At 44.4% G+C, this 12,632-nt stretch overlaps 1 protein-coding gene across 1 annotated transcript; it reads right to left on the reverse strand.

Moving 5' to 3' along the window:
• Positions 1-9,576: 9,576 nt before the first annotated feature.
• On the reverse strand, positions 9,577-11,506 carry ndufa4a (NDUFA4 mitochondrial complex associated a). The gene is made up of 4 exons (XM_034089941.1): positions 11,360-11,506; positions 10,522-10,610; positions 10,212-10,272; positions 9,577-9,855 (listed from the first exon to the last, which is right to left on the reverse strand). The coding sequence occupies exons 1-4, from the start codon at positions 11,399-11,401 to the stop codon at positions 9,799-9,801; spliced, it is 249 nt and encodes an 82-aa protein (XP_033945832.1). The 5' UTR covers positions 11,402-11,506; the 3' UTR covers positions 9,577-9,798.
• Positions 11,507-12,632: the final 1,126 nt, after the last annotated feature.

A 12,632-nucleotide genomic window follows, 5' to 3' on the forward strand; every position in this document is an offset into this window, starting at 1 on the left:
TCAATGAGACGAGATTGGAGGTGTTGGTTAAAGCTGCCCTATAAAAAACACACACCAGTTTTGAATTTGATGTTCTTAAGAAGCATTGCCAGTTGTGAACCATGCCTCGCACAGAAGAGCTCTCAGAAGACCTACGATTAAGAAATGTTGACTTGCATAAAGCTGGAAAGGGTTACAAAAGTATCTCTAAAAGCCTTGATGTTCATCAGTCCACGGTAAGACAAATTGTCTATAAATGGAGAAAGTTCAGCACTGTTGCTGCTCTCCCTAGGAGTGGCCGTCCTGTAAAGATGACTGCAAGAGCACAGCGCAGAATGCTCAATGAGGTGAAGAAGAATCCTAGAGGTCCGGAGCTCCCCTGTCTGAATTATTATTTGACGGTTATTGCTGCTCCCGCTGTGCATAATCTGTGTAATATGTAGCCAATAAATTCCACATTGTTGGTAAAATAATATTTTGGCCTGCCCCGAATGTTGTTTCTGTAGCCCCGGACAATTCTACCTCAATAATATAATACATTAACCGTGTTTTACGTGAACCTCATCATGACAGTCGAGAGGACGGCAGGACTGTAATTTCCCGTGTTCAGTGAATGCAACAGAGGCAAGACACCAGACCAATCAGAGAGTTACATGGAAATAACAGTGTGCTTGTGTCATTCAAACTCGGCTCTGTGTGTGTGTGTGTGTGTGTGTGTGTGTGTGTGTGTGTGTGTGTGTGTGTGTGTGTGTGTGTGTGTGTGTGTGTGTGTGTGTGTGTGTGTGTGTGTGTGTGTGTGTGTGTGTGTGTGTGTGTGTGTGTGTGTGTGTGTGTGTGTGTGTGTGTGTGTGTGTGGTGTTGTGTGTGTGTGTGTGTGCAGACATAGCGCATTTAGTGAGAGAGAGAGAGAGAGAGAGAGAGAGAGAGAGAGAGAGAGAGAGAGGAGAGAGAGAGAGAGAGAGAGAGAGAGAGAGAGAGGAGAGGAGAGAGAGAGAGAGAGAGAGAGAGAGAGAGAGAGAGGGGGGAGGAGAGGTGGGAGGGGAAAGGTACAAGGGGGTGAGTAGGAGTGACTGCAAAAACGAGGAGGAAGAGAGACCGGTGCCAGCAGCAGGGACCGTGTTGTTAGCATCTGGTTAGCTAGCTGCACTAACGGACATACGGAGCTGTTTGTTCCACAACAAGCTGGAGGAGAGTCCTCTCCTCTCAGACTGAGAGGCTCAGGTGAGCTAAAGGACTCTCTGAGTGTTTAGATAGTTCACTTTAGTCTAAGTTATCTCAGTGGGTCTCAAACGGTTTAGTCACAAATTATTCAAAAGATTATTTCCACAGCACACCTTCACATGATCATTATAGTTATAAAAAAAATAAGAGAATAAAGGAAAAACAGTTATGAAATACTATATGGCAGTAAAACAAGAATACAGTTTGAAAGGGGAGTGATTTGTAAAATATCCATAAAGAAAAAGAACATCTGCTTACAGTTGTGTTTCATCTGGGTGTTGAGAGATGTATCCATAGATCTCTTAATGTTGCTCTCAAAGTGCACCAGATTGATGCTTTTAACTTCAATATTTAACAAAAATCTTCCTGGGGGAGCATCCCCCCGGACCTCCCTAGAGGAGGTGCGGTCCGCTTCCCACTCGTAAAAAATAGCACTTTACCCCTGCCTATATGCCGTGAGCTGATTATCGAGCCTTCATTGTAACAGTCGCGGGTGTACTGTGTGTTTGCTTGTGGGGATTGCTTTTGTGCGTGCTCTATAGTGCCCGTAATAGTGTTCACTGGAGTCCAGCACCTCAGCACCCCCACTCAAAATACCTTCCCGCACCTCTGAATCTACGATACGTAAAACACTGAACAAGAATGGAGTTCATGGGAGGACACCACGGAGGAAGCCACTGCTGTCCAGAAAAAACATTGCTGCACGTTTGAAGTTTGCAAAAGAGCACCTGGATGTTCCACAGCACTACTGGCAAAATATTCTGTGGACAGATGAAACCAAAGTTGAGTTGTTTGGAAGGAACACACTACGCTATGTGTGGAGAATCCAAAGGGTTCACATACTTTTTCTTGCAACCGTATGACTAGGGTTACAATACGTAACCCACCGTTATATCTCACACAGGCTCCGCCCTCTACTGGACTCTATGGGTACAGTGGGTGGAGCCCTGATGCCTAAACGCCCTGTCGTCCAACAACATCGAGTCACCACACTGCCCCTGACTGGCCTTTGGTTACCAGCCCCTGCACCGCAACCCCCTCTCCCCCGGTTGTGACCGTGTAGAAGTGGGGGCCGCAACACACTCTCACTCCATAATCATCCAGGAGCAACGTTTGGTCAGGGTCCCGTGGCGTGCAGTTGTGAAGCACCGAGGCTCCTTCAGCTTCATAAACAGACGCAAAGAGCTTTCAACTGATTGCAATGTATTCCCATCTGCGGCGGTATTTGACGCTCAGAGAAGCACCGCATTGGTCCATGTCGGCGGCACTTAGAGGCAATGTGAGTGTCCGTTCCCATTGGATAACGGAGGATTGTACACCCGGAAGTATTTGTTCAGATTACAGTGATTGCAGTGACATCCGCTTATCGTTTATCAACACCAGATTATCCTTGTTACTGTAATTACACAACATTGATTGGTTTATGTACAATGCTTTGTATTTGTATACAATACTTTGAATATATATATATATATATATATAATTTATATATATATATATTACACATCTGGCTTAGTTCTTTATTTATCTCCAGAGATCGGGCATCAGAAATAGACCGGAAACTATTCTTTTACCGTTCTGTTTTAACTTCACAATAAAGTTAGTAGTAATAATTTGTTTTGATATTATTGTTTTTTATTAACTACTACACCGCTGGGTCATGTTAAGGCCATCTTTTCTGTGTTGCTGTGGGGTTTTTCCATCGCTTTTGTGTTACAAATATCAAAACAATAACAAAATATATCCGTTGTAAACTAAACCAGAAACAGCAGTATATTTTATTTTGTTAACACTGTAAACTTGACAGCTTTTTAACCCAAACCACCTACTGGTTAAAGCACGTTATTACACGTGTATTATGTTGTGTAACTGTTTAATGGTGTTATCTTTATTGCTACCCCCTGAAGAAACACACTCCTCAATGTCAGTCTTGGTACTTTATTGACAAAGATGACGACACCCTGAAACAGAGCAATGCCGCAGGATAAGCTGACAAAGTATTACATACATGCATGTCATGACCAATACACATATATTCAATTACATATATTAAAGACACACTAAACAGTAGTGGAAACAGTCTTACATGAGTGAGTGGATGAACGTCTCAACTCGAGGCGGAGTGAATGAACAACATGTGAACTAAAATGGCCGCTAGGCACTACCGGGTCAAAGCACGGCATATCCGGGCAGCGACAGCATTGACGCTGCCCTCTTGTGGCCGGCGATAAACTCTTGATCCCCCCCCAGACCGGAAAGCTATGGGACGGAATAGGTTAACGGTCTAAATCCAGCTGCCGGACTCGGGCTCGTAACGTGCAGGCGGCCTCCTCACGCGGCCTGGCCGAGTAGGCTGGGGCAGCATCGGCGGTGACTGCGGCACCGGTGCGCCCAGGAAGGCACCCGTAGGAACGGTGAGGTCAGAGGACGCCTCACCAGCAGGTGCCGGTGGGGAAGCGCCCATAGCCGAGTCGCGGGGTCCAACAGCCGGCCGCTGAGCGATCCCCTGGGGCGTTGCCCAGCCCGGGAGGATAGGTGGGGGCTGATGGTTCTCATGAACTAAGTACAGATCGCGTTCACACCGGAATAAGTCCCTGGGGGAGGATTAGGCAAACCACCACTTCACCGCGTATACTGCCGCCCAAAGTTCCCGGCCGGAAGTCCCCGGAGTTGGGGACTGGCAGCTTCTACTGAAGCCTTCCGAGTAAATCGCCAGAACGCCGACACCTCCTCATCTCCACCGCTCCCATGTTTTATTTTGTGTTGCCATAAGTTAGTCTCTCTGCGTTTCTGCGCTGGGCTAATGCTAATAATGCTAATGCAAGGATAATAAAATGGCGGCTTCACAAAACTTTTTGGGAGTTTTACGGGGCATGGTTTGCAATCCGCCCAGCCAATCAGACATAGGAACCTTTTTTTCTCCCACGAAAGTCCCTGTTCTCTAGCAGGGACGGAAAAGGGGGTGAAAAGGTTCTCATGAACTAATTTTAGTTCCGGCTCTTTTTGGTGTGAACGCAACATTTCGGAACTATATCGCCACTATAAACTGGGAAAAGTACTGCGGTGTGAACGCGCCTATTGGAATGAATGGTGAAAAAAAACGGAGTTTGTCAAACAGAGCACATGGTGTAGTCCTAAACGATAGCTTGGGATTCTGGGTAGTGTATTGTCTTCTGCCATCCTTTACTCTGAAAAAATATTTGTTTCTCCGAATCGAAGGGGAAAAATACAAAAGCATTGCACACAATTTAAACCAATCAATGTTGTGTAATTAACAAGGATAATCTGGTGTTTTTTAGTCGATGAGTAGTGCAGATATCACTGTAAAATCAATCGACAGTAAGGGGAATACTTACTTCCGGGTGTACAATTCTCCGTTATCCAATGGGAATGGATGCTCACATTGCCTTTAAGGGCAGCCGACACAAACGTATGCCGTGCTTCCATGAGCGTCAAATCCCGCCGCAGATGGGAATACATTGCAATCAGTTGAAAGCTATTTGCGTCCCTTTATGACGCTGAAGGAGCCTAGGAGCGTCACAACTGCACGCCACGGGACCCTGACCAAACGTCGCTCCTGGACGATTATGGAGTGAGAGTGTGTTGGGGGCCGCAGTTTATCTGGCTGGTAGGGCACACTCAGACACGCTTACCTCGTGAATAGTGTGCCTGGAAAACAGTGAGGAGGGCTCTCCCTGCCTGATACCTGCTGACCCACAGCCCCATGGCCGAAGTTAAGGCAAGTAGCAACACTGTCTTCCATGACAGTGCTTGCAGGGAGGAGAGCTCCAGAGGCTCAAATGGTTCTGTGACCAGAGCCTCGAGCACCAACAGCAGGTCCCAGTGCACTACTGGGTGCTGCCTCCTGACTCCTGCAAAAACCGCGACATAAGCGGCTGACTGAAGGCTGACCTGGCCACCAAATCCCTCATAGCAGGATGAGATGGCTACTGCATACACTTTAATTGTGGAATGAGCAAGCCCCCTGTCTACCAGTAACTGCAAGTAGGACAGAATAGAGCCCAACGTACACGATAGGGGCTCTAGACTCCCCTCTTCACACCATCGCTGGTATGCCAACCACTTTGGCCTGTAACAGGCTGTGGTGGATCCTGCTCTTGCTGCCTGGATAGCCTGAATAACCTTGTCAGACAGTCCCCCCTGTCTCAGCCTGTCCCTCTCAGGAGCCAAGGCTGGAGAGGTTTGCCCAGAGTGGGTAACGCCCCTATTGCACCTGCCTCCTGAGACATCGCCCCCCAGAACTGAGGAATCGCCCAGGGCTGGCCCACCATCATCTGTGTCACCTCTACGAACCACAGAGCCAAGCGGCGATCTGGGGCCACTAGGATGACTGACAGACGCTCTCGTCTCACCCTCTCCAGGAGGGGGAGAATGAGGCGTACCGGTGGAAAGGCGTGGAGCAGCTTTCTTGGCCATGGCTCGTGTGCAAACCTGGTGCAAACGCGTCCTCCCCCAAGGGTGGATTGTCTCGCCGAGCCATGCAAAACCACAGGGTACAGTGGCTGTTGCGCCGGCTGGCGAACAGGTCCACCTCTGCTCTCCCGAACTGGGCCCAGATCTGCTTCACCACCTCCGGGTGAAGCACCCACTCGCCTGCCAGGGGCCTGTTCTCCAGTCCCGGGATGTGGAGGGCCCTCAGAGACAACACAATCTCTGAAGCCCACAACCATAGGAGGAGGCTGCCTGTTGATGTACGCCACTGTGGTGCTGTTGTCGCTACTCACCAGCACATCTTTGCCCTGTATTAAGGGTTTGAAATGCTGGAGGACTAACACCACTGCCCGCAGCTCTAAAAGGTTGCTGTGCCGTGTCTCTGTCAGAGACCAGCGACCCCCTATAGCTCTCCCTAGGCAGGTACCCCCCCAACCTGTCATGGATGCGCCTGTGAACACCGTGACGTAGGAGGCTACACGCCCCAGTGGAGTTCCCCTCCGGAGGCGCTCTGGGGACCCCCAGTAACAGAGGTTGCCCTCCACTGAGGGGGGGATGGTCACCAGGTGTCGTTTGTGCCTCTTGGGATCTAAACGAAGGCTGGCAAACCACCTCTGCAGGCGGCGCATATGCAGCAAGCCCAGCGGTACCACGAAGTGAGCAGCTGCCATGAGACCCAGAGTCTGCATAATTACCCCCTATTGCAGTCTGCAAACTGCCCGAAGCAAGGATGTCTGTCTGCTCTCTGACAGGGTGGCGCGTAGGCTGCCTGCATCGAGCAACATCCCCTGATACTGCACCTGCTGGTGAGGTATGGGGGAGCTCTTCTTCCAATTGACAGCGAAAGCCAACTTGGTTAGGTGTAGGATCAATTGGGCTGTGTGAAACATTGCCCATTCCCTGGACCTGGCCATGACTATGAGGTCGTCTAGATAAAAGAACACTCTCATGCCACGGTCGCGCAGCGGCTGAAGCGCTGTGTCCACACATTTGCTGAAAGTGCGTGGGTACGGTAGTCTGTTGTACTCGTAGGCTACACCCTGGAAGGCAAAACGCAAATACTTTCTGTGCTTTGGAGCAATTTTTACATGAAAGTAAGGGTCCTTCAGGTCGATGGTTGTGAGCCAATCGCCTGGCTGCACCAGTCCCAGCAACTGTTTTACAGTTAACATATGGAATGTTCTGCGTGCAATGTGCTGTGGACCCTCCTGGAGGCCGGGCCCGGAAGCATCAGACAACGAGGTCTCGTCGTCTTCCTCCTCGACGAACGGAGCCGCCCGGCCCGCTGGCATGAAGAACACGAAGGGCACCCCGACATCCTCCGGTGGAGATCAGCACCTGCAATTAAGCCCGGGCACAAAGCACAGGGTCGTTGCTCCATTAGTGGTGAGTCCATGACTTTTCTTTTCAAACTTTCTGTCTTTTCTCATCTTAGTTCAGTTGTTTCCTTGCTCGCTGAAGAGAAAAGGATGACAGCCAGGAGGCGAGGCCGCCTTATATACGGTGGTCTTGCGCGCGCATTCAGGTAGGCCCGCCCCAGGGGGGCGGCTACAGTTATAGATATTTGTAGTACCCATAGAGTCCAGTAGAGGGCGGAGCCTGTGTGAGATATAACCTCTCTCTTCACAGAGGAGAGCTCACTGCTTGTCTGCGCTCCAAAGGGGGCGTGGCCAGCAGCAGCTCGGAAACATTTAAAGCAACAGTCACAGAATCAGCACTTTTGTAACAGGGCTGAAATAGAGAGATATGAGGCATTGCTATAATGGGTGACCTGTTTAGTATTTTGAGGAAAACACTTCAGAGACACGTTTTGTGTATATATGGCCCTATAATGTATTGTTCAAATATAGCATAATAGGTGAGCTTTAACAGAGTTTTTCAGCATAACTGTTCTTGATAAACCCGCTGTAAAATATACCCAGTGGTAAACAGAAGACAGACGTAATGAATAGCAAGTGAACGTGGAGTATTTGGCAGTTATTACCATCATGAGTTGCAGAACAGAACTGCAAAAAAGTTAATATTGGACATACATTCACCAGATGGCCAGAAACATGACTCCAAATACCTGATAATATTGCTCTGTATCTATTGGATGCATGAATAGAAAACTACTCAGCAAGCACAAATGGCCCAGAAAATGGCATCAGAGCTTTAAAGTCGCTCAACAAAACATTGAAGGTGAGCAAGGATAATCATATACATTGACAGCATGTCTGCATACATGTATGATCTCTAAAGAATGCTTACTAGTGCCTCTCAAACCATCACAATTTAGATTTGTGGTTTTGAGAAACTGTCTGGCAACTACTGATTAGGTTTCCATAACATTTGGTACTGACATTATGCTACCCGCATGGTGATACCTTCGTGTTTAAATATGTGCCATCAGGATAAAATAAATGTGGTTAAGCCTTTAAAAATTGACAAACTTAGGGCATTCCCATCAAGATCAGTTGTATGTTGTGCTTCATGCAAATTAGCAAATGTTAGCATGTTAACATCCTACACAGAGTGAACATAGTTAATGATACCTGCCTTACATGCAGACAGAAACACTAGCAAGGCTGTACACAATATTTCCATATTAGATATTAAAAAGTACACACATGACAACAAAGTCGTATTTTCAAGACCTTTTATTATTTATTTGTAGCAGTATTGTAACAGTAAACTCAGATGCAAAACATTTTTTACATTCGGTAAGGTTAAGAAAGTATACCAAAGCCCTGATTTGCAGAAGATTTTTCACTGTCAAAATATTCTGTACAGTACAAACAATGAGTGGGAAACTATGGGTTATATTAACTTCCAAATTAGATGTTTCTCTCTGCTATTAAATTGTTTATATCATCTAAGCAATTTATCAAAGTTATCATGGTTGATTGAAATATTTCACTCCTAATTAAAGAAAAGGCTAATAACTCACAACCCTGCAGCATAAATAAGGCAGACATGTTTTTCCTTTACCTGAGAATGAGTCATTTAGTGTTGATTTTCCCGCTTCAGCCACAGCACGTCACTTGCTTTCATTTTGCCGCAATGAAGATGAAAACCACAGGTTACATCAACAAATAAATGAGCTAAGGATAAATATAGTTATTTTGTGTGTACGAGGGGTTCTTAAAGTTGGTGTGAATATGCTGAAACATTTCAAATGTTGTTCCAAAATGAGGCACTATAACATGATGTACCAGAACTTAATTGGTGAAGAATGAGATACATGATTTCTCCAGCCGTGGAGAGGGCGGGTGAAGATTTAGATGTGGGCTTCTATTCAAATATGAATGTCTCCTTGACATTTTCTGCAATGCTTTGGCTGCTCATCCTTGTCACATTTTCCCTCAGCTGCATATGGGACGGCACGACCTGTTGACATTTACAAACTCATCTGGCTGAGAGCGATGGCATTCTATAAAGAGAAACACCTCAACATGTTCCCGTACTGTTTCTACTGCTCAGTGTTACACTAGAACATGTTATTGCTTTAAACAAACAGTCAACCTTTGCATAGAGAGACATGGTGCCTCACTCTTCCCTTTAAACAGCATCACCTGAAAGCTAAAAAATAACATGTAGCAGAAGCCCTGCAACTGGCAGGCCTCATAAACTGCAGTAAATACTGCCACCAGAGGGAGCCCATTGCTCTAATGTGAACAGGTTAAAGTCTGCCCGTGCTCTGGATTACAGCCAAGCACAGTGTGGCACATATCTTACCAGCAGCTGGGTTAATGTAGGACAGAAGCAAAATGAGGTTAGGGCACAGCTCATGTAGTAACTGAGAAGCATGACATAACTGCAAACAGAGGGTGGAGGCTGTTAATGCAAACATCTATTTGTTTGACTTAAGAGTGACAATACTAATAAAAATGACACATGATCAAGGACATGGAAAGAAACATGCCCATAAATGAATGCAACGACTTATTTTCTCTGTATGGAGAAAAGACTCATTAACTTTATTGAACAACAATTGAAAATGAGAATTAAGAGACATGGTTTCCAAATAGGATGCAATGAGGAAACTTAAATATGAATCATTGTGCGGTTGTAGCCTCTGCATCCCTCATGTTCTTCTTCGGAAGTTTAAAATGGTTCTGTGCGGATCAGCTCATCTTAATGCATTTGGTCCAGCAAATTTGATCTTTAGAAATCGGGGCCTTGCTTCTTCAGCTTGCTGTAGTCCACGTTAATTGCATAAAACTGAGAATACAAAAACAAATCTCAGCTCAACAGTGGAAATTTCAGAAAAAAATGCATTGAAAGCCAAAAGTGAGTTCGGATGACTACAAGTTTAGGTTTTAGGGTATTTGGCAGAGCATAATCTTGCACTTGCCCTTTTAACTTGTGTTCAACTGCGAGAAGTTAATGACTTCATCAGATGTCTTACTAGAGGTAAGAGTTAACCAGATGATGTGATTGCATTAATCTAATTGAACGAATTATTCATGGCTCAGCAACAAGTCACAGATCGATACAATGCAAACAACAGTCTTCAGCACATACAATCAAAACTGTAACAAAAGTACGATTAAAAGAATGTGGTGTCAAAGTCTCACCTTGTACTGATGTGTTGGGTCCATCTTGTTCCAGGGCTCTGGGTTGTTCTTCTTGTCCCAGCTGTAGAGGAGAATTAGAGTTATGAAAGATTCAACAACAGAGACTTTAACTTGACATTCATCAACGAGTAGTAAAATAATTATTTACAATAACCGTCTGCATCTTTTCCTTTTTTTCTAATCTGTAAATCTCAGTAACAGCAGATAACATGTAACCCCTACCAGCCACTTGCCATTTTAGAAAAGGGCAAAAATAAAAACGGATGTAATATTAAAAGAACGTTTCCTGTTTAATGATTAGAGTCCTTACCAGACATCAGGGTTTCTCAAGGCCAGACGAGCAAGGTACCCCATGGACATGGCTGCCCCCCCACCGATAAAGAATAACAGAGGGATCAGCTGTAGGTGACAGACAGGAGGATAAGTAACCTTCAATAACATAAAGGTGAACTGTCACAGCTCAAGGAAGCATTTCAATTAACACTGCCTGGCACAACTAGACAAGACAAAATATCTTTAAAATGCATAGTTGCCTATACAATTTGACGTATATGCTCACTGTAGGCCTACCTGAAATCATTTGCCCTTGCAGACTACACCTGCATTGTGTTGACACCTTTATTCTTCATTATCATATGGTTAATTACAAAGAAGCAGTCACTGTGAGGTAATTTACACAAGTCAAATTACAGTTGTTCACAGATATGTTCAAAATGTTAAGTTCTAGGAAGAGTAAACACCTAGAAAACAAACTTGCTAACGCTACCTAGCGAGCTAACACCCCAACTAGTAGCATGTGATGCTATTTTCAGCACAGCAAACACTCTTGCTAATAATCGTTGCTATCGTCTTGTAGATGAAGCCGGGACCTTATTTGACACCAAAGCATCAACATAGTGTTGGCACACCCTGCATGAGAAAACCGTGTACTGCAGTATATTAGTTAAACAAATACAATTAACAGTAAAGCATTTTTAAATGTTTAACAGAATTTCTCAAAGTCAGTGCGGTCAATGGTAGGATGCTAGCTTGCTAAGGGTAACTGGTTAGCTAAACTAAGTTAGCAACACACATTCACGGATGATGACGTTTAAAACAAAATCGTCTAATATCATTCTTTTTCTGATATAAAACCGAAATATACTTACAGCTGGGTGGCTCTTAAGCTGTTTGCGCAGCGTGCCGAGCATTTTGATGTTGTGTTGGCCGACTTTGTACAGTAATAAACGGATTACAACCAGTCTTGCCAAAACGGTGGACACTTAAATCTGCGAGTTCGGGCGGAAGAAAGGCCTGTGGTAGCTCCGAGAGGATGCTAGAAATACCGCCTGATGGACCGTGGCAAAATCACATTTTTAGTAATTATTATCAGTACCTTGTATAGCTTTAATGGCACACTACAGCTGTATATACAAAGTAATTTTGTACTATTTTGTCAATATATAACTGTATGGCTTTAGTTTTTATTTCCAAACAGCATTTTATTCGGGCAATGCTAAAGCGGTTTTTTTGTTGTTGCATGAAACATTTCAAAACATAATTACAAAGCCCTTCACAGCAGCAAGAATCAAAACAGAATCCGATAAAAAGGAACGAAATAAAATCTTTGTAAAGAAAAGGTTCAAATAAAAATAGACTTGGAGAATACTACAAGGATACTATTAAGATGATATAACACATACAGAGCAAGGAATTAATGAATTTATAGTTTTTAAGTGTCTTTTTAAAATTAAATTAAAAAGAGAACAAAGAAGTACCTTAGCTTTTTAAGTTGCTTCAAAGGGTTAGGGTTAGAGAGAAAAAAGAAAAATCCATATGCACGTATTTTAACTGGTAGTGTTCTTACAGTAAAGCTGAAGGTAGGCTACAGCTTATAACTGTAAAACTGTACATTATACTGTAATATATATTTAATTTAAAACACCCCCCGTTTCACATAATGTTGCTCTTCCATCTGATAATTGTTTTAATTAAGTTGTGGCTCCAACTAAGCCTTGTGCATTCGTTTAACACTCTTGAGGTAATTGAAATAGCCTATCAACATTGTTTCCTATGTTTAAGCAGGTGTCCCTTAAATTACAAACATGTTCCACCTATGGTAGAATAATAAAAGATAAAAGATGTATAGCCTACCTGAAAACATTGCACTATACCCTAATGCTCTAAATGTTTTTTATTTTCGTAACGCACTTTTGTACGAATTGCCTCATTTTGAAAATGTGCTATATTAGGGTCTTATGTTTAGGTGTTTGCTCTCTTGTGCTATTCTAATGTGCTATTTAGGGTATTATGCACACTTGTGTTTTCACCATTGCAAAACGAATCAATACCTCTGTGCATCTCCAACGGTTGTATTTTGCACTGGAAATCAGAAGAGAACACATTCTAAATATAGTAAGAAGAACAAAAGACAAGGCCTGA

This window comes from Pseudochaenichthys georgianus, chromosome 8, assembly GCF_902827115.2.
Source record: "Pseudochaenichthys georgianus chromosome 8, fPseGeo1.2, whole genome shotgun sequence".
NCBI lineage: Eukaryota > Metazoa > Chordata > Actinopteri > Perciformes > Channichthyidae > Pseudochaenichthys > Pseudochaenichthys georgianus.

Excerpts from the sequence above, each read along its gene's own strand:
- ndufa4a (XM_034089941.1), bottom strand. The coding sequence starts at position 11,401 with ATGCTCGGCACGCTGCGCAAACAGCTTAAGAGCCACCCAGCT. Across the intron at positions 10,611-11,359 it reads AGCTTAAGAGCCACCCAGCT|CTGATCCCTCTGTTATTCTT; the intron begins GTAAGTATATTT and ends TGTCACCTACAG. Across the intron at positions 10,273-10,521 it reads TTGAGAAACCCTGATGTCTG|CTGGGACAAGAAGAACAACC; the intron begins GTAAGGACTCTA and ends TCTCCTCTACAG.